This window comes from Sceloporus occidentalis, unplaced genomic scaffold (genome assembly GCF_023333645.1).
Source record: "Sceloporus occidentalis isolate IW3139 unplaced genomic scaffold, rSceOcc1.0.p SCAF_20, whole genome shotgun sequence".
Lineage (NCBI taxonomy): Eukaryota > Metazoa > Chordata > Lepidosauria > Squamata > Phrynosomatidae > Sceloporus > Sceloporus occidentalis.
In genome coordinates this window covers 15,425,127-15,449,200 of record NW_028317000.1, presented here as the reverse complement: position 1 = coordinate 15,449,200, position 24,074 = coordinate 15,425,127, and the positions used below count along the sequence as shown (strand labels likewise).

At 45.4% G+C, this 24,074-nt stretch overlaps 1 protein-coding gene across 1 annotated transcript; it reads left to right on the top strand.

Moving 5' to 3' along the window:
* Window positions 1-23,955, top strand: ITGA10 (integrin subunit alpha 10). Its single transcript, XM_089482744.1, has 30 exons — window positions 1-118; window positions 4,012-4,123; window positions 6,751-6,860; window positions 7,368-7,456; window positions 7,662-7,776; window positions 9,633-9,760; window positions 11,256-11,404; window positions 11,560-11,710; window positions 11,897-12,062; window positions 12,398-12,465; window positions 13,313-13,457; window positions 13,546-13,694; window positions 14,012-14,155; window positions 14,267-14,470; window positions 14,663-14,793; window positions 15,014-15,180; window positions 15,416-15,558; window positions 15,877-15,987; window positions 16,270-16,355; window positions 17,165-17,306; window positions 17,419-17,511; window positions 18,214-18,290; window positions 18,448-18,537; window positions 19,984-20,068; window positions 20,902-21,015; window positions 21,473-21,571; window positions 21,663-21,776; window positions 21,874-21,972; window positions 22,443-22,556; window positions 23,065-23,955. Exons 1-30 carry the CDS (start codon window positions 25-27, stop codon window positions 23,113-23,115), a joined length of 3,540 nt encoding a protein of 1,179 aa, XP_089338870.1. The 5' UTR covers window positions 1-24; the 3' UTR covers window positions 23,116-23,955.
* The last annotated feature ends 119 nt before the right edge of the window (window positions 23,956-24,074 follow it).

Below are 24,074 nucleotides of genomic sequence, written 5' to 3'. Positions count from 1 at the left end.
ACGGCTGGCGCTTTTTGCCGGCGCATGCCTTGGGTGCGAATTATGACTCCATGCGCCATGCGTTGGTCCCATTGCTGCTGCTGCTGTTCTCTGGCTTTCCTCTTCTTGCTGCTGACAGGTAGGCTGCCTTCTCAACATCTTTAAATACATTTTCTGAACTCCTGAAGTGAAATTGCGAAATGTTTGGTTTTAGAAGAAAAGCCAGGGGTTCGAATCCCTTTTCCAGGAATTACAAGGCAGGCGGTATCTATGGCGTTTGTGGGATTCTGGAAAGGAAAGGAATAGGATGAGACGGAGAGGCTGCGTCTGCACTGCAGAGTTGAGGCAGTTTAATGATATGGCTCCGTTTTAGTTCATTGTGGCCTCAGCGTTCCCAGGCAGGGAACAAAACTGCAAACCCCATCATCCAACAGAGCCATAGCGGTTGAAATGGGATCAAACTGCATGAATCCTGCGGTGCAGATGCAGCCGGAGATAAAGCTTGGAAGGGACCCTTAAGGAAACATCGCGACTCGGTTCCAAAGTCCGGCAGAAGAAGTCACCAATTCAATCCCAGATTTATTCACCCGGATAAACTAAAATCGAATAGAAAACAGATTAACCAGGAGAAGCCGGAAGCGTCCAAGTCACACGTTTGCTGGCGCTCCTTGAAGTTTCGGTAGCAGTCCCTTGATATTTGGTTTATTTCTCTTAAGATCATAATGGACAAAACTGTGACCCTGAGGTTTATTTCAGTTACTCCAGAATATATTCCAGGGCAGTTAAAGTGGTCTCAAACTGCATTAATTCTGGAGTGCAGGTGCAGCCAAGAAAGATGTTAGCAACGCATTGCGGCCCAACACCATTTGCCAAACTCATTCCCATCATGGCAAGGGTGCGTCTCTGGCATTTTGGATAGGCTTTTGTTGGAAATGGCTTTTTTGCCCCATTAAATGTCAACAGGTTTCTCCTCTGCAAAGGCTGAACATTTGCTCAAATGCGCCCTCAAGCCCCAAGATTGCTAGTTTCTAAGTATAAAACCTCCCTCTCACGCAAATATGCTTATTTTTCAAAGCCCAAAGCATAGAAAGAAAACCAAGCCAATGGGACTTTAAACCCACAAAGCGTTATTTTCGGAAACGACAATGAAAGGGGACGAATCCAAAGCAATTTCAAAGCAAATATAGAAAGAATCCTCCCACCGAGCGCATGGAAAGCCAAAGATGTTTTGAATTTTCATGCGCATGTGAGCTCTGAATTTTCCTCCTCCTGGGATCCGTTTCATCCTTTCATTCTTCCTTTCGTTCTTTCATTATTCACAGAATTATTGTCCCCCTAAAAATCCATCCTCCAAGGAGCAAAAGTTCCTAAACTAGAATGAATCCACATTGAAGAATTGAAGCAGTTTGACACTACTTCAATTGCCACGATGCTATGCTACAAAATCCTGGGATGTGTCCTTTGGGGAAGCATTGGAAACCAAGGCAAACTACACATCCCAGGATGGAGCCGTGGCAGTTAAAGTGGGCGTGAACTGCTTTATTTCCCTCCGTGCAGATGCATCCCGACTGAGAAACGTAGCATGAAACAGGTAGAGGTCCTTATATCACAGGGTCGGTGAATCCGATCTGGGTTTTAGTCTGAACTTTAATGGCGCCAAACATATTCGGGGAGATACAGATCAACATCTTTAGGGTCCCTTTGGAGCCTCCTCTCCAGATTGGAGCCGGAAGAGGATACTTTTATAAGACTACAGCTCCCAGAATCCTTGCCATCTCTGGCCATGCTGGTTGGGGGATGCTGGGAACTGTAGTCCATGCAGCTACCTTTCCTGAAGTAGACTTTGGATGGGCCACATTTGTCCCCTTTCATCCCTTTCAACTGAACTGATTCCAAACCCATGTGCCAAAATGTTTGCTTTCCAGCAACGGAGCATCAGCTCTTCAACTCCTAGACTCCTTGCCATTTCTGGGGGATGCTGGGAACCGTAGTCCATGTAATGACCTTTGCTAAGGTAGTTTATTGGGGGTCGTATTTGGCGCCCGTCTCGGGTGGCATTTCCATCACCTTTGCAATAACACTGAACCAGGTTCCAAAGCCGCGTGCCAAAACAATGTTTGCTTTGCAGCGTTGGAGCATCAGCACATTTTCTAGGGTTGCAAAGCCGCCCGTATTTATCCATGAGATATAAATTTCACGCTGCGCCCGCCTTGTTTTCCTGCAAAGTTTGGAATCTGGGCCACGGACGGACGGACAGAGGAGCCATTGTGCCCCAAATGCCCGTCTCCACCCTTTCCTTACGCTTCAGCAAACGCTTGGATCTTTCCGACTCCAAGGCCCAGCCACATTCAGAGCCAGGGACGGTCTCCTAAGCTTGGAAAGCCATCCTCACTCCAACACCCATGAGGCTGACTCCGAAGCCAAGTCCTCTCAAGTGCCTTCTTTCCCTGGAAAGAAGCGCAACAGCAAAGATACTTAGGTGCCTTGCGCGGTTTCAGACTTTCCTCGTCCTTTGGGTGCTTTGTCACCAAAACCCCCTAAATATTGGAAATGAAAAATCGTAGTGGAAGCGTTGAATCCTGGAGTTGGGTCATGCTTTGCGTTCCAATCCTTTTTTCGCCATGCAGGAATTCACAGACAAAGCCCTCCCAACAAATGGCCGTCCGGCCTCTCTTCCAAAAAGATTTTGGAGTCTGACTATTTGTGTGCCTTCAACTTGTTTCTGTCTTATGGGTATCATCATGGGGTTTTCTTGGCTGCTTTCTTCAGAGCGGAGTTGCCATTGGCTTCCTCTGAGGCTGAGAGAGTGCAACTTGCCCAAAGTCAACCAATGGGTTTCATGGACAAGGAATTAAACCACTGCCTTTGCAAACGTTGTGTGTAGCGCATGGTTTGTGTTTGCTCAGCAACTGAAGTGAGGGAGAGGCACTCTGCGCATGGTCAGGAAGACTGCAGTGTAATTTTGGGTGTGTGCAGGGCATGCTTTGTGTTTACCCGGCAGCTGAAGTGAAGATGATGCATTCTGCACATGGCCAGGACCACTGCAGCATCATTTTGGATGTGTGCCGGGAACAGTTTGTGTTTACTTGGTGTTTGAAGTGACGCACTCTGTGCATGCTCATGAATGCCCAATGTGCTGAAACTGGGGCCTGACTTTGCAGAATCCCAGCTTCATCCTTCTCATGTGAGAAGGATTTGTGGCATCGTTTTGGATATGTTTGCGTTGCCTCAGCAGCTGAAGCAAAGCCAAGGCACTCTGCACATGGTCAAGAACACTGCATGATAATTTTGGATGTCTATAGGGCATGGTTTGTGTTTACTCAGCATCCACAGTGCACATGGCCAGGAACACTGCAACATAACTTTGGATGTGTGTAGGATATGATTTGTGTTTTCTTGGCAATTGAAGTGTGGGAAGGTCGCTCTGCACATGGTCAGGACCATTGGAGCATAGTTTTGGATGTGTGCAAGAGCACAGTTTGTGTTTGCTCAGCAGCTGAAGTGATGCGCTCTGCACATGCTCAGGAACACTGCAGGGTTGCTCCCAGTGTCCTGACTTTGTAAAGTCCCATCTCCATCCTTGGCATGGGGAAACCTTGACCCAAGGCATGCAGGCCCAGCAGATGGGTCTTTTTGCCTCCATGCCAAGATCAACCCTGCAGCAGCCCAACTTCAAACGCCAGGCGCATGTTTTGCTCCGGCTTGGCCCTTCCCTGCGGCATTTGCAAGCCCAGCGGATGTGGGATTTCTCTGGCAGCGAGGAACAGACCGGACTTTGTTAAGAAAGGGGGGGTTGTGAATTTATTTTGGAGGGGGTTCGTGGGCGGATGGGTGGCGGGTTTAACAGCTGTGGGCATCGCATCTGGGGATGGGCAGAGAGTTTATTCCTAGACCCAGAAAGCCTTTGCAATACCCCTTCCCTATGAAACAACCCCCTTTTGCAGAATGGGGTCTCTGGTCCTTGTTTTTGCTGTTCTTAACATTTAGCTCCAAACCTGACCTAAGCTCCTATTTGTCTTTCTATGTTTCCAGAGTTTGGGGCCTCCTTTAACATAGATGTGAAAAGGCCACAGGTTTTCCGCGGACCCCAAGAGGCTCAGTTCGGGTACAAGGTCCTCCAATACACGGGGCAAGGCCAGAAATGGTAAGTCCGGTTCAAAGCAACCATTTTGTGCCTCAAATAATAACAAATAAGGATAATAATATATGATTTGCACCTATGTATGCCACTAATGTGGCGCAATGGTGATAGTGTTGGACAAGGGTCCTGGAGAAGAGAGTTCAATACAATGCTCAGCCATGGACACTTTCTGGATAGCATTCCCTGAGACACACTCTCAGCCCCAAAAAACCCTACGATAAAGAGTGATGCACTCTTTGCATGCTCAGGAATGCCCAATGTGCCGAAACTATGACCTAACTTTGCTGTGCCCCAGCTTCCTCCGTCTCATGTGAGAAAAACATGTGGCATCGTTTTGGATATGTTTGCGTTTACTTGGCTGCTGAAGCGAAGGCAAAGCATTCTGTGCATGGTTGAACAATGCAGCATAACCGTAGATGCGTGCAGGGCATGGTTTGCATTCACTCAGCAGCTGAAGTGAGGCACTTTGCACATGGCCAAGAACACTGCATGATAAGTTCGGATGTCTGTAGGGCCTGGCTTGTGTTTACTCAACAGCCAAAGCGAAGTCATGGCAGTTTGCACATGGCAAGGAACATTGCAGCATATTTTTGGGATGTCTGCAGGGCATGGCTTGTGTTTGGATCGCCAAACCTTGGAGGCACATGGCAACAATGCCACTAACAGAATGGCAAAAATGTTCAGACTTTGCGCTTAATGGCGCAAAAGTCTAAAGTGTGCAGAACCATCTTTGGACCGTTTGAGAGAGGGACCAAGTTTGGGGTCCAAAAATGGCACTCGGGTTCCTTTTTCCTAAACCTCTGAGTGACTCTCCTGGAGAATCGTTCACGGAGGAACTGGTCAGATCTCCAAAGTCCAAAGATGATCCCAGTCCAGGAAAGGCCGTCCCAGTAGGTGCTGCTGGTGGGCGTTGGTAGCCGAAGGTTGGGCCGCCGTCCCACCGTGGCACCCAGCCACCGAAATGGGTTTGCCAGATGTGTTTGGAAAGCTTGAGCCAGGAAACAGGAGGCCGAAATGCATTGCAAACTGGAATGCAACCGTCTGGAATTTTGGAGGAGCTGGGACGCCTTGCCTGGAGGGGATGATAGGAGTTGTAGTTTGGGAGAAGCTCGGCTGAGCCAAATGTTGGTATTGGAGGAGTGCCTCTGCGCTATTCGGCCAAAGGAGGTTCCTTGGAGGAGGCGTTTGCGTCAATGAGGCTGCGGATCCGCTCTGGGATTCAGTCCAAACTTTTGGTGACTGTTTGCTACCCGGTTTAAGGTGCATCTGCATTGTAGTAATAATAATGCAGTTTGATGCCACTCTTGGCTGCCTATGGAAACCTGGGATTTGTGGTTTTGCAGAGTCTTTAGTCTTCTTTACAAAGCTACAAAGCCCAGGGAGCTAAAGCGGCATCAAACTGCATCTATTCTGCAATGTAGATGCACCGGTGGCGCATGGATCGTTGCAAGTGGGGCACCAATTTTAGCAGCTTGGATAGGTCTCTGTTCAGACGAAGGCCCCAAATGGATTTATCAAGCCAGATTTAATAATAATAATAATAATAGATTATTATCTATTAGCTACAAATCCCCAGGCAGTTAAAGTGGGATCAAACTGACTTGATGGACACCTTGATAAAGGAATCTCAGCATATAATGTGCAAAATCCTGGGGTTTGAAAAGTCCCTTTTTTGGACTACAGTTCCCAGAATCCCCCCAGCTAGGATTCTGGGTGTTGTAGTCCTCAAAAACAAAAAAGTGTTTTGTTTTCCCAAGCCTTGTTCTGCAGAAACAGAACCGGAAAGTAACCCTCTCCAAACGCCTTTTTGGGCTGCCTCCCCCGGAATCTGCAAATCGAATGATCTGAAAGACAGGAGGAATATTTGGATTTGAGAATACTATAAATCCCCCAAAAAGATCCCGGGGGGTTTCAGAGGAAAACCTGAACTTACATTGTGATTTCGGGAGGGAACATGAAAGACATTTGTGAACAGATGCTTTGAATTAAAATAAGAAAAGAAATTCAACATGGAAAATCGATTATGCGCCTGGAACTCTTACGGTTCCAAAGGAAAATGCACAAGCCATGTCTGCACTGAAGCATCTAAAGGCTGTTCTGGGAAATGTAGTCCTGGGGTACAGAGGCTGTGATAAATGTGACCGACCCCAAACCGTGTCTGATCTTGGAAGCTAAGCAGGGCCAGCCTTGGTTAAGACTTGGTTGGGAGTCTGCTGGGAGCCGGAGGCACTATTTCAGAGGAAGAAGAGAAGCAAAACCATCTCCTTGCCTAAGAAAACCCTATGAAATCAATGGGGTTGTCACGAATCGACAAGTGACTTGAAACCAGACATCCTGAACTGGTTCCCAAACTTTGAATACAGCTAACTTATAGTAATGTTTAAGTATATATATAATATATATACAGATATAAAGTATTAAACTGTGTTAGGAGTTCGCTTAACATTCCTGCATCTCACAACCATCTAGCTTTGCAATATCACATTATTTGAGACCATTTGTCTTCGATAACATTGGGATCTCGGTTGTAAGCAATCGATTTCTCCATTTCTATCATTTCTGCTGTATTGAATATATATTGGAAAATATTATTATTACTATTATTATTATTATTATTATTATTTCTCCAGGATGTTGGTGGGCGCGCCTTGGGATGGGACGCCGGGCGATAGGAAAGGCGATGTCTACAAGTGCATGGTGGGAACGCAGAACAATGCAACGTGCGCCAAAGTCAACATTGGTGGGTACCGAATCCCTAGAACCCCCAGAATCCCCTGGTTAGGATTTTATTCCTTCCCATTTACTTACGGAGCCTGGCCTATTTAATCTATCTATCTATTATTATAATTATTATAATCTATCTATCTATCTATCTATCTATCTATCTATCTATCTATCTATCTATCTATTATTATAATCCAGCCTGTTTGTTATGGGGGCAGAGCAATGCAGAGAGTGAGCCCTGGCTCTGTTTGCAAAGTGCATCCAGAAATCAGTGCATCTAGACATCAATGTATAGCAAGCTGGTCCTCTCCTAAGCAATCTGGGGATTTGCACCCAGTTCTTTCCCCAAAATTGGAGCATTTCCACCTTCGTTTCTGACCTGGAGGCGCTAGAGATTTGGCAACCTTAGCGGAAAGCCACCCATCGGTGCCATTTTGGAGGCATGCATGCCGTGCCAATGTCAAAAAGACTCCAATGTTGGCGCTTCCGCCCCTCTCAACCGTGTTTTTCTGTTTTCCTTTAGGCGACCTGGCCCTTCGCAACCACTCCCGGCCAATTAAAAACATGCATTTTGGGATGACACTGGCGGCCAACAAGGACGATGGCTTTGTGGTAAGCCACGCTTTCTTGCAGCGCTTGGTTGGACATTTCAGAGTTTGGAGACGCAAGCCCACAATTGCGTCACTGCCCAGGGATGCTCAGGATTCTGCATAACAAAATATGGCCCAGTGACCCTTGCCAAAGATGTGAAGCCCTACCAGTCCAACCAGTTTATGTCCCCAGTGCATCCTGACAGCTGTTCCTTTCCTCTCGCCAGGCATGTGCCCCTTTGTGGTCCCAGGAGTGTGGCACTTCCATGTTCAGCACTGGGATTTGTACCCACATGGATGAAAACTTCCGGCCGAAGGCAAACATCGCCCCAACGGCTCAGAGTAAGTTGGGGTTTTTTGCGGTGCGTCTGGTTTCTTTTTAAAAGAGACGTTCCAGAACTGGAAATCCCGCTTGTCAAGGGTCAAATGCACTCTGTGGAAAGAAGTCGCACTCCGCGCATGCTCAGAGGCACTCCCATTTGCACAGATTTGGAGGATTTGCAAGGCTACAGGGCTGAACACTGTCAAGGGCAGATTCACATGATGGAGTCCTCTCTGGTTTTCAGGGACTTTGCTTCTGGGGACAGTATTAGCCAAATATTGCCCAATGTATTAGAAAAGCACTCTGCTGCAGGTTTCAAGTCCGCATCCCTGAACTACAAATCCCAGGATTCCAAAGGACAGAGGCAAGACATTTAAAATGGCATGAAACCGATAGTACGGTTGTGCGGATTCTGCTTTAGCCTGGCCTGGTTCTTCCATGCTTCCTAGGCTGCATTTGCACTGTCCGTGAGTTCAGTGCTTATTTCTTAGGCTGCATCTGCACTGCAGAATGAATGCAGTTTGGCGCAGCTTTAAATGCTCTGGCTCCATGCTATGGAATCCTGGGATCTGTAGCTTGTTGTGCCACCAGCACTCTCTGACAGCGAAGGCTAAATATCTCACAAAACTAAGTCCCAGACTTGCATAGCATTGACCCCTGGCAGCTAAAGCAGTGTCAAGCTGCACCATTTCTACAGTGTAGACACACCTTTAGAGCCTCAAAGCACTGTGCTGGAACCGTGTTTGAGTTCCTCTCTGCCTCATGATAAGTCAGAGCAAGTCAGGACACAGTTATTCCACATGAGCTCTGACTAAAACCTCTGGAAAGAGGTACTGGGAGTATGGAAATATATTTCATGTGCCAACTATGACTTTGTTCCGTGCCGCTTCTGACGTGGCAGACTTGTGCCAACCTTTCCAGTTTGCAAGGAGGGAAGGAGGAACTACAAGTCATTGTTGGGTCTTCTTGCATTTTGTCCCCTGCGGCAATGGGGCTTTACAGCAATATACAGGCTTTGTGTAATGGTGCTGGCCATCTGTCGGCGATGCTTTGATCTGGATTTCCTGCATGGCAGGGGGTTGGACTGGATGGCCCTTGCGGTCTCTTCCAACTCTATGATTCTATGATTCTATTTGTGCAAAACTGGGCACAGTACATGGGTCACAAGGAGAGGATGCATAATGGTGCCCCAAGATTCTTTGTTTGCACCCCTTTGTCCCTCCAGATATGCAGGGTATCTCTTTGGTTTTGCATGGAGAAGACGGAAAGGTGACTTAAAATACCTGCAGGATATCATATTGAAAATGGAGCAAACTTATTTTCTGCTGCTGCAGAGACTTGGGACGGAACCAGTGGATCCCAATGATGAGAAAAGAGATCCCACCGAAAACATTGGGACGGATTGCTTTGGAGGGGGGTGGATTCTCCATCTTTGGAGGCCTTTCCCTAGATGTGAAGTTGAAAGCTTTCGTGGCCGGCGTCCATAGTTTTTTTTGTGGGTCTTTCGGGCGATGTGTCCATGTTCTAGAAGAGTTTATTCCTGACATTTCGCCAGCAGCATCTGTGGCTTTGGCATCTTCAGAGAATGCTGGCATGGAAGAGAGTTGTGGATCCCTGGATGGCAGAACGTTTCTCCATAGAGTTTGGATGGGAGTTGTGGATTCCTGCGTGGCAGAATGGGGTTCGACTCGATGCCTTTTGGGGTCCCTTCTAGGTCTAAACCTGGCTCAAGAGGTGTGATTTTTTGGGGGTAATGACAATGGTGCTCCATCGTAGCGATGCAAGATGTCACCATATATCTGGTTCAAGTTAGCATTTTCCCGCGATCTGCCTTTGCCACATCTTAAACCGCTTCTTTTTCCCGACTGCTTTGCAGGATGCTCAACCTATATGGACATCGTCATTGTTTTGGACGGGTCCAACAGCATCTATCCGTGGTACGAGGTCCAGAACTTCCTCAGCAACATCCTCAGCAAGTTCTTCATCGACCCAGAGCAGATCCAAGTGAGTCTGGGTTTCAGTTTTATGTTTGCAAAAGTGGGGCGCATATGGGCAGCACACTCTCAGCCTCAGGGGAAGGCAAAGGCAAACCTCTTCTGAACCGATCTTGCCAAGAGAACCCCAAAATAAGTTCGCTTTAGGGTTGCCATGAGTTGGAAAGGACCTGAAGGCACACAACAACACAACAGCATGTGGCCATAAGAAAGAAGAGTGGTTTCCAGTCGGTCAGAGAGTCAGAGAAGGGTGCATTTTATCGATCAGTCTGTACACTTAAATGCGGAACAAATCATACATAAAGCAGCATTAGACTCAGAGGGAAAGTTGACCGTCTTATCTGCACTGCCGAAATAATGCAGTTTGGCACCGCTTTAACTGCTATGGAGAAGGCGAAACGGCTCGCAAAATTACAGATCCCAGGATTCCATAGTATGGAGCCATGGCCGTTAAAGCAGTGCCAAACTGTATTAATTCTGCAGTGCAGATACAACCCAAGTAACCTCTCTTGGCCCATAACATTTAGTTACTAAGCAGCTGACATTGAATCCCAGCTAAGGTCTACAAAATAATTCCCAAACTTGGATCCTCCGGATGTTTTGGACTTGAGCTCCCAGAATTCCTGACTTTTGGCCAAGCTGGCTGGGGCTTCTGGGAGATGGAGTCCCAAGGGCCAAAGTTTGGGAATCGTTGGTCTAGAAAGAGAGGTTGCAATGCTTTTGTACGCTTCCTCCATTGCTTAGGATGGTTTTGGGATCTCCAAATGCTCCTTTTCCCATAAGGGATGGTTCATCTCTGGTTGTTCTCTTTTCATGCCATTCCTGATTCAGCAAAGCCTCTTTCTCCGGAGGAGCGAGGAAACGTTCCAGACGGAGACTCAGCGTTTCCTTTGCCAAAATGCATCCGGAGGATGTGGCCAAGACGTCTCACGGGAATCTTTTGGGCGGCTCTCTTTCAACCCTTGGCCCCTTGGAAAGTAACTGCTAGCTGGGCATAATGTGGCCAGGGCTGGTTTTGCATCCAATGGAGCTAACCCTTCGTCGTCATCCTGGGGGGCATCTACATTAGAGAAATAACACACTTTGAGACCGCTTTTAAGTGCTAGACCTCCATTTTATAGAACCCTGGGATTTGCAGCTTTACCAGGTCTTTATTCTCCTCCGCTGAAGCGTGCGTCGAATGACAAATCCCAGCGTTTCTTTGGGATAGAGCCATGGCATTTAAAGCGGTGTCGAAGCGCATTATTTCTACAACGTTGATGCGCCCTTGATCCTAATAAATGGCGCAAGGCTCCTTCTTTTGTGGATTCCATGGTGCCAAAGTATGCTTCCAAATATCAAAAATTAACCCCCAAATCTTAGTTTTTTCCAGCATTTCGGCACCAAACTGGGAAAGCTTTCTCTCTAACGGAGCTACTGCCAGAAAGCATTGGCAATATTAAACCAAACAGGTCAACATTTGGGCTCTGATTCCAGCATCTTAAAATGCAATTCTCTCTGCACAGGTTGGCGTCTTGCAATACAGTGAGGTGGCCATCCACGAATGGACATTGAAGGACTACCAGACGGCCAAAGAGGTCATCGAGGCGGCCAAAAACATCAGCCGGCAAGAAGGACTCGAAACCAGGACTGCTTCAGCGATTCACAAAGCCTGGTAGGTCTGTGTTGGTGGCAGGCAAAACACTGACTGCATGGCTTGCAAAGGCTTTCTGCACATGGGGCAAAAACGAGGGAAGAATTTCATGCGGAGTTTATTGCAGAAGAGCATCATTCGGAGCACCACTGTTCTCCATTTTGTGTCTTCTTCAGCACAGAGGCCTTCAGCCCCGAAAGAGGAGGCAGAGATGGAGCCACCAGGCTGATGATCGTGGTCACCGACGGGGAGTCGCACGATGGAGAAGAGCTCTCCGGAGCGTTGCATGAGTGTGAGATACGCAATGTGACCCGCTATGCCATTGCGGTGAGTGTGCCACTTCCCCAGAGACTTCGTAGTGATGGCACCATTTGCAGGCGCAGGACCCAAGGCGTCTTGCAAAACATACTTGTTAAAAAGTGTAATATTAGAAACACAATGAAAGACGTGGCGTGACGTGGTCTCAGCAAATGATTCCCGTTTTTGTTCCATCTTCCCTTCTTCTTCTCCCAGGTCTTGGGGCACTACATCCGTCGGCAGAAGGACCCCGACTCCTTCATCAATGAGATCAAATACATCGCCAGCGACCCGGACGAGAAGTACTTCTTCAACGTGACGGACGAGGCCGCCTTGAATGACATCGTGGATGCTTTGGGCGACCGGATATTTAGCCTCGAAGGTACAAAGAAGGTGGAAGGGTTGGGTAGAATCATAAATGGAGGAGAGAAGATGGAGGGCCGATATGGCAGGGGCCATTTTTAAATGGCGGCTCTTGCGGGAGACGGAGACATCTTCTCTTCCGACGCTCTGGAGAGCATGGACTCATGGGTTCAGATTGCAAGAAAGGAGAGTTCATGCAAACATTAGGTGCAAGAGTGGTTCAACGATGGAAAGGATTGCTTTGGAGGATGCTGCCATATTTATGCCCAGGATGTACCAACAGGTGCCACATTTATGTCCAGTCTGCAAGTATTAACCAATGGCTATTCTCTCCTCCTTCCTCTTTGCTTTCAGGAACCCGAGAATACAGCTCTTTCGAGCTGGAAATGTCGCAGATTGGCTTCTCCACGCACCTCTTGGAGGTAAGAAAGGAACCACATGAATAAAATGAGAAAAGATTGAAAGAGAGGAAGGATAGGAAAAGCGGATGTTCCCCCACAAAAATGTTGGGTTTCCACACTCTGGAGCTGGACCTCAGATAGGGAAGAGCAAGGTTTTTGGCTACAAATGCCTGCAAGGTGGCCAGTGTTGCACATATGTATGCAACATACATGGCACACATTGCATGCAATGCATGTATGCAACACACATTGCAAGGTTGTTGTGAAGATAAAACCAAAGGAGGGTGTGTGAGCCTTGGATATGGGATGGGAATGTCCCAGATGCACAAATGGTTGCGTAGCTGTGGACCAGATCCCATTCTTCCAAGAAGGACAAGATGGAGAAGAAGATGTGTGATGATCTGTTAAAAGAACATCACGGTTCATTCAATCCAATCTGAAGCTGAAGTGTCCGTTTCAGGGTTTTAGAAACCTGGATTCTACTGTCCAAACCGGGTAGTCCTGTTGGACCAATGGGATCTACCTAGATCAGTGATGGCGAACCTATGGCACGTGTGCCAGAGGTGGCACTCAGAACCCACTATGTGGGCACATGTGCTGTCGCCCCAGCACAGAGTTTGCTAGACTTTGTTACTAGAAAGCCAGAGGGACATGGCACTTTGCAATAAATAAGTGGGTTTTGGGTTGCAGTTTGGGCACTCAGCCTCTAAAAGGTTCACCATCACTGACCTAGATGTTGACTCGCTGTTCCATAGTCATTTCAATGGGTCTACCATGGATGAGATGAACCAAAAGGATTTGAGACTGAGTTGTGTAGAGGTTGTGCCAAAGTGGGCCAGACGTCTGGGTTTATCTTGTCCCTTGGCAGGACGGCATCCTTTTTGGCACGGTGGGCGCATATGACTGGGACGGCGCGGTCTTAAAGGAGAGCCGGACGGAGCGGATCATCCCACCGCGCCAAGCCTTCGAGAGCGAGTTCCCCCTGCGGCTGAAAAACCACGCTGCTTACCTGGGTGAGGAAGTGCCCAGTTTGAGATCTGGGAAGGCTGTGCACCTTTCTCCTCCTCTTCATTTTCTTTCTTTCCCCTTCCTCTCTTCCAGGCTACGCTGTCTCTTCCGTCAAACTTAGGAATGGGAAGGGTCTCTATGTGGCTGGAGCCCCCCGCTTCAAGCACAAGGGCAAAGTCATCCTCTTTGAGATGGGCACCGAGGGCACCCTCAGCGTCGCCCAGGCTTTGACCGGGGACCAGGTGAGACGGCGGCTAATGATGCCGAATTATGGGCCAGCCGCGCATAAGACAGGGTCCAGTAATGGTTAAGCTGAAAATACAAGAGATATAGGGAGCAGATAGCTCACCCACTCCAGTGAAATACCTTCAATGGCTACCAGTTTATTTCTGTGCATAATGCAAAGTGATGGTTAGGGCATTACCAAAGGGCAGGATATCAGAGATATACAGTCAAAAGTCAAGTAGGTTTGTCTTATCGTAGCCACAAGGAGAAAATGACTTGGAGGCACACAACATCCATTGTCGTCTCGTGTTGTGTTTTGTGTCTTTTCCCACAGATCGGCTCCTACTTCGGAAGTGAGGTTTGCCCCATCGACGTCAACGGAGACGGCGCCACGGACGTTTTGCTGGTGGCGGCACCCATGTATTTGGGTCCCCAAAATAAAGAGACGGGGCGCGTTTACATCTACAAAGTGGGGCAGGTGAGTGCATCTCAGCGGTAAAAAGTGTTGGATCATAAGGGGAAAAGTCCCATGTTCTCCCAAAGTTACCCAACCAATGTTTAAACGCTCCGCTCTTGTTCTCGCTTGCAGTCGCTCCTGTCTTTCAATGGGACGCTGCATGCCAACCCCAAACCGCAAGATGCCCGTTTTGGCTACTCGCTTCTCGCCATTCCAGACCTCAACCATGATGGCTTCAACGATGCGGTGGTTGGCGCGCCTTTGGAGGACAACCATCAAGGGGCGGTCTACGTCTATCACGGCTATCGCAACACGGTGCTGCCACGCTTTAAGCAGGTAAGTGCACATGAAGATAAATCGGTTGGCAACGTTTTAAAGAGGAAGTGGGTAGATAATGATGATGGTGATGATGATGCAAAAAGGCCAGAATATTGCATTATAGGACATTGGCAGCTAGAATTGTTACAGCCCAGAAATGGAGAGAGGGTTTCTGTTTATTCTCCAACCCTCCAATTGATTTTGTGACAGCGGATCGAGTCGGCGGCGCTCCGCCACGGACTGCGCTACTTCGGCCGCAGTTTGGATGGACAAATTGATTTGGACGGAGACGGCCTGGTGGACCTGGCAGTCGGTGCTCAAGGGGCAGCGGTCATCTTGAGGTGAGTGAGATGGTCAAGGTGGCCATTGAAGGAGGAGGAAATGGTTGCCACATCCATCCAAGTGCCATCTGGGATCTCCAACATCGGGGTCATCTTTGGGTCTTAATCCGAAATTTAAAGGGTCGATCCAAGCTGGGGATGCAGTTTAGGGCTTTCACACAGGGATCTGCATCTCTATGTTTTCACTGTTTCTTTCCCTTCCTTGCCACGATGGCAAAAGGTCCCGGAGGATCGTCCAGGTGAACGCGTCCATCTCCGCCAACCCTGCGTCCATCAACGTGATCCAGAAGAATTGCCAAAGGAACGGGAAGGAGTCCCTCTGCATCACGGCCAACATCTGCTTCAGGGTCTCCTCCCGTTCTCTGGGACCCAGGGACAGCCATTTTAGTGAGTAGCGCTCTGCACATGCTCAGGGGCAGCCTTGCGCTTGTGATCGCTTGGAAGCCAGGCGCCAAAATGTTACGGCATTTCTTGTCCCATGTAACGTTTCCGAGGGCTTGCGCCATAAAACGGCACACAGAGTCGCTTTAGTGTTGCCATAATTTGGAAATAACCGGAAGGGACGCAGCCACAATGATGCCATCGAATGCAAACCTAAAACCCCTCTTTCCTTGGCTTTTAGGTATCAAATACAACATCTCTCTGGACGATCGGAAGTTTGGGACGAGGGCGGTTTTTGACAGCAACTCCCAAAAGCTGCTGGAGAAGAGGATCAGGGCCACCATCGGAAGGACGGCGTGCTCCACGGCGCGGTTCCACGTCATTGTAAGCACACCCCAGAAATACTCCTGTCGCCTGTTGTTGCTTTTGTTGTGGACCGAGGGTTTTTCTTGGCCAGATTTCTGCAAAGAAGGTGCACCATGCCCTTCCTTTTGAGGCTGAGAGAGTGACTCCAAGGCTGAGAACGCTGGTCTCCATTCGTCCAACGCTCAAACCTCTGCACCATACTGACTTTCAGCTTTCCTACTGGGATTTATTCAGGGGTTTGCCTTTGGTTGTGAAGGGAATTTGAACCCTGCTCTCCCGGAGTCTTAGTCTGACTTAGTCCGGACAGCTACAACCTTCGTGGTTTCTCCCTCGCAGGATACTTCGGATTACCTGCGGCCCGTCTCCGTCGCGGTGAAGCTGGCCCTGAGCGACGCCGAACCGGGACCCATCTTGGACGAGAAGTCGGCCACCGCCATTAAGAAATTGGTGAGTGCATGCCATAAAGTGCCATAAAGGATTGTGTAGGATGGAGCCATGGCAGTTAAAGCGGTGTCAAACTGCATTATTTCCACAGTGCGGATGCAGCCTCAGTTGGGTTTAATATAAACCTGAGTTGTTGGCTTTGTTTTTGAACTGAGATCTATGGGAAGTTGAGTTTGGCAGCCAATATTGCGATCCTTCTGAATGTTGTGTTGTTGTTGTTCTCTTTGTTGTTGTTGTAAGTTGCATCCCAAAGAAGCATCATCGTTCCTGCCCTTTGCATTTCAGATCCCTTTCTTTAAAGACTGTGGTGAGGATGACGAATGCATAACGGATCTAGCCTTGCAAGCGCAGATGGACATTGCCGGCTCCAGGTAAGAACGCCTTCTGAACATGGAAGAAATGCGTCCCACATCCAAACATTTATTTTGCACGCTTCTATTACCATTTTTGTTCAGTCTGAGAGAGAAGACATGGCTCCAACCACAAGTGAACTGGTGCACATGAGCATCACTTTCGTGCGTTTTCTTCTCTTTCCTGTGCGCATCAAAACTAGCCTCACCAAACTACAAATCCCAGGTTTTCTGTAACATGGAACCATGAAAGTTAAAGTGGGGTCAAACTGCATTATTTCTACGGTGCTTAGATGCACCATACGATTTCAGGCGAACCTAAGGCGCACCTATTACGGGCTTTTCTTGCCAAGATGCGTTCCTATGGGGTTTGTAGAATTGGTTTGGAAGTGGGGATTGTGCGACCGGAGCCAGGCTTTCAAGGCTGGGACCTTGGCGCAACACAGACCGCCAACCGAAAACGGCAGTCTGCAGGTGCCCATTTTAGCTCTGGAGGGATGCCACAGCCACTAGACCGTGCCACATCCCTCCGAAGTTAAAAGACCTGGTTCAGGTTCTTTTCCTGGTGTGTCCATCGTATCACAAGTGTGCCATTCATGATGTAACAGACACGCCATGACGTGCGGACGTTATGCGTCCATTACATAAAGATGGTGGCTCCAGTGTGGATGGGAGGCTGCCATTAGTATGTTGCAGCACAATGCTAGGGTTAGGGACCGTGCGGTTGGTGCCCCTGACCCTAGAATCGGTGCCAAAAGGGCACATTCGGCCTGTCCGTTCCTATGTCTCTCAATGCGCGGGTGGGTTGTGACCTCTCCTCCTTGTTCCAGGCAGAAGCCTCACGTCGTGCGCAAAGGGCGCAGGAAGGTCTCGGTGGAGGTCCTCCTGGAGAACAAGCGCGAGAATGCCTACAACGCCAGCCTCTGGCTCTGGTTCTCCAAAAACCTTCACTTCTCCAGCCTGGTCCTCAAGGTACGGGGATCTCCTCCTTCTCCAAAAACCTCCAACGCTCTCAAAATTGGCGGAGATGGCCCCCATCGACCCACCTTTTCCGTCTCATGCATCTCTTTGCTTTCCTCCGCAGGGGAAGAACCCGGTGAAAGTCGAGTGTGCCACTGCATCAGTTCAGGCGCGGACATGCAGCGTGGGGTTCCCCGTTTTCCGGTCGCTGGCCAAGGTAAGGTTTAGGGTTAAGGTTAGGGGTTAGGGTTAGGGGTTAGGGTTAGGGTTAAGGTTAGGATTAGGGGTTTTGGTTAAGGTTAGGGTTAGGGTTAGGGTTTGGTTCAGGTCTGGAAAATCAGTGTGCAAAGGTTTGGTCCCTTTGCATGGTGAGGGAGGCTGCCACTGTTCCAAAACACACTACAGAAATAATCCAGTTTGAGGCCACAATAAACTACGTTTCCCAGGATTCCCTAGCACTGAGCCAGGGAAGCTAAAGTGGCCTCAAACTGGATTATTTCTGCAATGTGTTTCGGACCATTCTTCCTATGCTATAATGGGAGGTTTTGGGCACAGCCTCAGATGGTTTCCTTGCAACCATGCAAACCAAGCCATAGATGTGCATAACTTGGAGTTACATAGGAAGCGATTCAAGTGCTGAGGCTGCGCATAAGACACTGCCTGCATCCGCACTGCAGAAATAATCCACTTTAACTGCCATGGCTCAATGCTATGGAATCCTGGGATTTGTAGTTCTGGGAGACATTTAGCCCTCTTTGTCGGAGAGCTCCAGTGCCGCAACAAGCCACAAATCCCAGGAGTCCGCCGCATTGAGCCGTGGCAATTAAAAGTGGCAACAGACTGGATTATTTCTGCAGTGTGGAAGCAGCCATCATGGCGCCTTTAAGCAAATACCAAGGACCCACTTTCCCTTCCTCAGGTGGCATTCGTCCTCGAGTTCGAATTCAGCTGCTCCTCCCTCCTAAACAGAGCCCTGGTGAAGCTCACGGCAAGCAGGTAGGGTTCAGGTTTAAGAGCTATTTTAGGGACATTTGGAGATTTCTGGAAGCTTTTGGGGTCGTCCCGGAACTGGAGCCCCTTCGCGGATGGAGCATTTAACTTGGCGCATGGGAATTGTCTGGTAATAATCCTTCTTTCCTGCCCCTTCTTCCAGTGACAGCCAAGAGATGAATGAGACGCTGGCGGACAACGCGGTGCAACCCATGGCTTATATCCGTTACGAGCCGGACCTTTTCCTGACCAGGTAAAAGGGGGCACCTTGGACCCGTAACGCCATTCGCACGTTGCATTTGGGGCAGGCAAAGACATTGTTATTCAAGCATGCTTATATAAAATTATTATTATTATTATTATTATTATTATTATTATTATTATTATTATATAAAATATAATATAAAATTATTATGCATATTTAATATTTAATATATATAATATAAATATAATATAAAATATAAAATAATATATGCTTATATAAAATTATGTTTATTATTATCATAATATAAAATATAATGTATTATATATTATATATTATATAAAATGTTATATAAAATTATTATTATTTCATATATATATATAAATATATATATGTAAAATATAATATAAAATATAAAATAATATATAATGCTTATATAAAATTTTAAAATTATGTTTTTATTATAATATATGAAATTAAAATATATAAAATTATTGTGCATTATATATATAATATTACATAAAATAATACAAAATGTTTATGTAAAATGATAAAATTATGTTTATTATTATTATATAAAATATTATATAAAACATAATATATTATATAAAATTATGTATATTATTATTATTATATAATATATACACAATATATATAAAATAAAATGATATATAATTCTTCTATAAAATTATAAAATTATTTATTATTATATAATAAAATATATAAAAATATAATATAGTAAATAAAATATATTATATATTATATAAATATATAAAATTATTGTGTTATATAATATATATAAAATATAATATAATGTCTATATAAATTATAAAATAATGTTTATTATTATAATATAAAATATATAAATATATTACATAAAATATATTTTATATATATATATGATGTAATATATTAAATTTTATGTATTTTATATTATAATAATAAATATTTTATAATTTTCTATAAGCATTATATAATATCATATGTATTATATATATATTATATAATTTATATATATTATATATATTTTATTATATAATATTAATATTTTATATAATATATAAAATATTATTTAAAATTATTGTGTATATTATAATATTAATTACTATTAAATGATTATTATTTAATAATATTAATATTAATATTTAATATATTATTATTTATTATTATTAAATTATTATTAATATAAATTATTATTATTATATAATATATAAAACATAAAATTTAAATTCAAAATCAAAAATATATATGAAGTATATAATATATACAGGTATTATTATTTAATAGATAGTTAACATATATATTTTTGTACAGTGTGTGCTCTGTTTATAATTGCAACCTCTGCATGCTTTATGTGGTTTTATACTGTTTTAGCAGAACAATTTTAAGTGCGTTTACATTTTTCTTGCAAAGTCTTTAGAACTAGTTTATCCTGATATTTGTCGTCGTCCATTATTATTGTTGTTGTTGTTGTTGTTATTATTATTATTATTATAGCGAGTCTACACTGAACCGCTACGAAGTCCATCCCGTCGGGACGTTTCCGAATGGCATGAGGCCAGAGTTCAGAACGACCATCAAGGTAAATGGAGGTTGTGCGTTGCGCGTTGTGTGTGTTTGCGGTGCTGGAGAAATTAAGAATACAGATGCCTCTCTATGCATCTGTACAGGGCAACTCTACGGACAGGAAAGATAATAAATATAATTATATCACTGTTATTTTTATTTTTATTATATAGAATTGTTATGTATATTTTAGATTTAAAAATATAAAATATAAAATAATATATAAAGCTTATATAAAATTATTAAATTATTAAGATTATTATTATTATATAAAATATATTATATATTATATAAAATATTATATAAAATTATTGTGTATATAATTATAATATATACAAAATATAACATAATATATAAAGTGTATGTAAAGTTATAAAAGTATTATGTTTATTATTATTATATAAAATATATTATATATTATATAAAATATTATATAAAATTATTGTGTATATAATTATAAAATAATATATAAATCTTATGTGAAATTATTATGTATATTATTATATTATTATATAAAATATAATATAAAAATAAAATAATATATAAAGCTTATATAAAATTATAAAAGTATTATGTTTATTATTACAAAAATATTATATAAAATATATTATATAACATGTACATTATATAAAATATTATACAAAATTATTATGTGTGTGTGTGTGTGTATATATATATATATATATAAATACACACACATATTTATATATACAATATAAAATAATATATAAAATATATTATATTAAATATTACATAAAATATAAAATAAAATAAAAGGCTTATATAAAACATATGTTGCAGTTGTTGTTGTGGTTATTAACCTCCATGTTTTTATCACAACCTTTGCAGGTGCAAAACCTGGGCTGCTACTCTGTGGGAAACCTCTCTCTGCGGATGGAGCTGCCGGCTGCGGCGTACGGCGAGAGCGCATTCCTCTCTGTCACGCGCATCATGGCCGACAACGTGAGTGCGCCCGTCACCCCGAACATGTTTGCGTGGAGATGGAGTTCCTTGTTGCAAGGACCATTCCCCACCAAATGTCCTCCATCGTTCTGCAAAAAGCAAGGCTGCCATTGCTGGGACTTAGTCAAACCAAGTCAGAGCCTTGGTCTGTTCAGCCCAGTAAAGCTGCCCTTATTCTGCTCCTTTGTTTCGCTGCATCAGCCTTCTAGTCTTTTAAGTAAAGAAAGTCAAATGGATGGAGAAGGGAAGAGTTTGGCTTTCCTTCAAAGTATTTTGGGACCTTGCTATCCGCCAGGGTTTGGTTCCAGGTTCCCAGGCGGATAACAAAATCCATGCATGCTCAAGTCCCAATAAATATAATGGCAGAGCAAAATGGCACCCCTTCTATTCTATCCTATCCTATCCTATCCTATCCTATCCTATCCTATCCTATCCTGCCTCCTTTTTCTAACCCAAGGTGACCTGCATTTTGCAAAACTTGACCGACTCCACGCAAAGCGCAAGTGGCGCCGTGGTCCCCGTTCATCCCGAAGAACTCCTGCATGTCGAGAAATTGGTGAGTCTAGGTATTTGGGGACTGGGGACTTGGTCTCGGGGAAAACCGATGCCTGTTTCATTAAGGACCAACTTTTTCTCTTCCACCACAGAATTGCACCAACACCGGTTGCCAACTGATCAAGTGCGAATTGCTGCATCTGGAGCGTCACTCGGAGGTCTCCATCCACATCCTGAGAGCCATTCACAACGAGTTTTTCCGGAGGGTGAGTGCACCCTAAAAAGGGCCAGGTTGCACCCCAGAACCTGAGATTCCCCATCCATTATAGGAACAGTCCACAGATACCTTTATTATTCTTTAAGGCTAAGTTCAAGACGGTGACGGTGGTCAGTAGATTCACGTTGGCCGCCCAAGAGGAGGACAGGCTCCTGTCACTGCCGAAAGACACCCATCAAAGGGAGGTAAGGGGATACTGGGACGCAACTGGGAAGCCACCTTTGCCAGTCTTGGGGCCTGGGAACTGGGATGCCAGCAAAGGTGCCTGTCGTGGTTTCATCCAAAGAAGGTCTACCTAAGGTTTTATCTTCATGCGCCTTATTCAGAGAAGACGCTACGTTTGAAATCTAGATCCCCATGCACAGTGCACCAGTCTCAATGTATCAGGAGTGATACTGATGCATCAAGACTGATGCAATGTGCATTGGGATCTGGACACTTTGCATATTGCACCAGTCTGCATTGGGCGCCAGTGTCCACTTTGCTGGATCTGCTGCATAATATCTGCTGGATACGGACGTGATGCAGCTGCCCAGTTCTAATTCCCATCGGTGCAAATCCGCTTATGGAGATGCCACCTTCTCCTCCTACTTTGCAAATTCGGAGTGCGGTTCTTGGTGTCGAAGCGGCGTTTTGCCCCTTTCTGTCCCTGCAGACGCTGCTGGAGATCATCCAGTCGAAGGTGGTCCCTCTTTCCCTCTGGATCCTCATTGGAAGCATCATCGGGGGACTCCTGCTCTTGGCTCTGATCATCATCTGTTTGTGGAAGGTAAGAGCCACCTCTGTGACCCAGGGCCATGCACTAAGGGTCCAGAGGCTAGGAGCAAATATGGCAGGGGCAGATCCCAACACCAAAACACCACCGCCTTGGATTTGTGGGGCAGTTATAGTTATTATTATTAACCTTTATAGGGATTGTATAAACCCTTGGCTGAACCTGCTCTGCTGGCTGTCAATGTGGGTAGGATCCAAAGTGCAGGGTTTGACTTTTAAAGCCCTTACACCACTTGGGTCCAGGCTATTTGAAAAGCTGTGTCTCCCTATTTCTTTGCCAAGAAGGCAAACCAAGAGCAGATCAAGCTTGAATCCGGCCATAGGAGCCTGTGCCCAAGCAGTAAGAGCTGCAGATCTACCCGCAAACAGGAAATGCAATGGCATGGACCATCCTAACCGTAGTATCCAATGATATATATCCTTACGCTCAAGGATGCTGTGCTGACATTGGGCTGTTTCCTGATGTTACCCTGCATCGTCTCTCTTCTCCATCCCATCCACAGCTTGGATTTTTTGCACACAAGAAGCCTGGGGAAGAAGAGGAGGAAGAATAGGACGCAGACGTCACCAAGGACTTCTCAGTCGGCAGGGGGGAAATTGAGTTTCTGTAGGAGGAAATCCAGATGCCAGTACCCTCCTTGGACTCTCTCCGAGACATTTTTCCAGTCCTGTTATCATCCATTTCGCTTTTGGAAAGCCAGGAGAAGTGGAACTACTAGGATGTAGTTGGTCCTCTGGTTGGAACCACGACGACATCCATCCAAATACGCCTTTGGGTGCTCCCAAGTTGATTTGGGAACGTTTGACTTTGCCTACATGGATCATGGGACTAAGAAACAGAGGACCAAATTAACCAAGTGTTTGTCGCGGGCAACTACCCAAATAGAGAATGAGAATCTCATTCTCAGGCAATAGACAAGAGGCACAGGATGCCCATCGATCTTCCAGGGGAGGCTCTGAAGTAACAAAGGCAATGACTGCCATAAATATCCAAAATTCAGTATACGGGACTTACGTCTCCGTAAGTAGATTTGCGCCTGTGGGAAACAGAACTGACCACTTTGGCAAGAGGACGTTGTGGCATGACTATGGAGGTCCGGAGGGCCACATTGCCATGGCATTGCGGCACAGAGGTCTGGGGGCACTAGGCTTGTCAATAGAGAAAAGGGGGCAGTAGCCCCAAAATATTTGGGGACCACTGCCCTGGGAGAAGCGTCCCAAGAGTCAACCTGAAGGCGTATAGCCACAAAAGGTTTTGTCCTCATGTACCTTACTCAGTTTTTTAACGCTGTCAACGCTGCAACCTGTGTGCCGGAAACCCAGAAATGTCCAACACCATATACATATATATAAACATTTCTTGAACCCATCCGACCATAAACTCTCTGGAGCACTCAGCCTCTTATTAAATACTTTTATTCAACTTTATGATAGCAAACAGAAGACGCTACGTTTGAAATCCAGTGTCCCTGGTACACCGCCGAGAGCGATGAAATGGCAATAGGGTTTCTCT

What these genes read in the sequence shown, in the direction of transcription:
- ITGA10 (XM_089482744.1), top strand. Translation starts at nt 25, where the DNA reads ATGCCTTGGGTGCGAATTATGACTCCATGCGCCATGCGTTGGTCCCAT. An exon ending in ACATCTACAAAGTGGGGCAG is followed by an intron (nt 14,156 to 14,266) that starts GTGAGTGCATCT and finishes TCTCGCTTGCAG; the next exon opens with TCGCTCCTGTCTTTCAATGG. An exon ending in ATGGACATTGCCGGCTCCAG is followed by an intron (nt 16,356 to 17,164) that starts GTAAGAACGCCT and finishes TCCTTGTTCCAG; the next exon opens with GCAGAAGCCTCACGTCGTGC.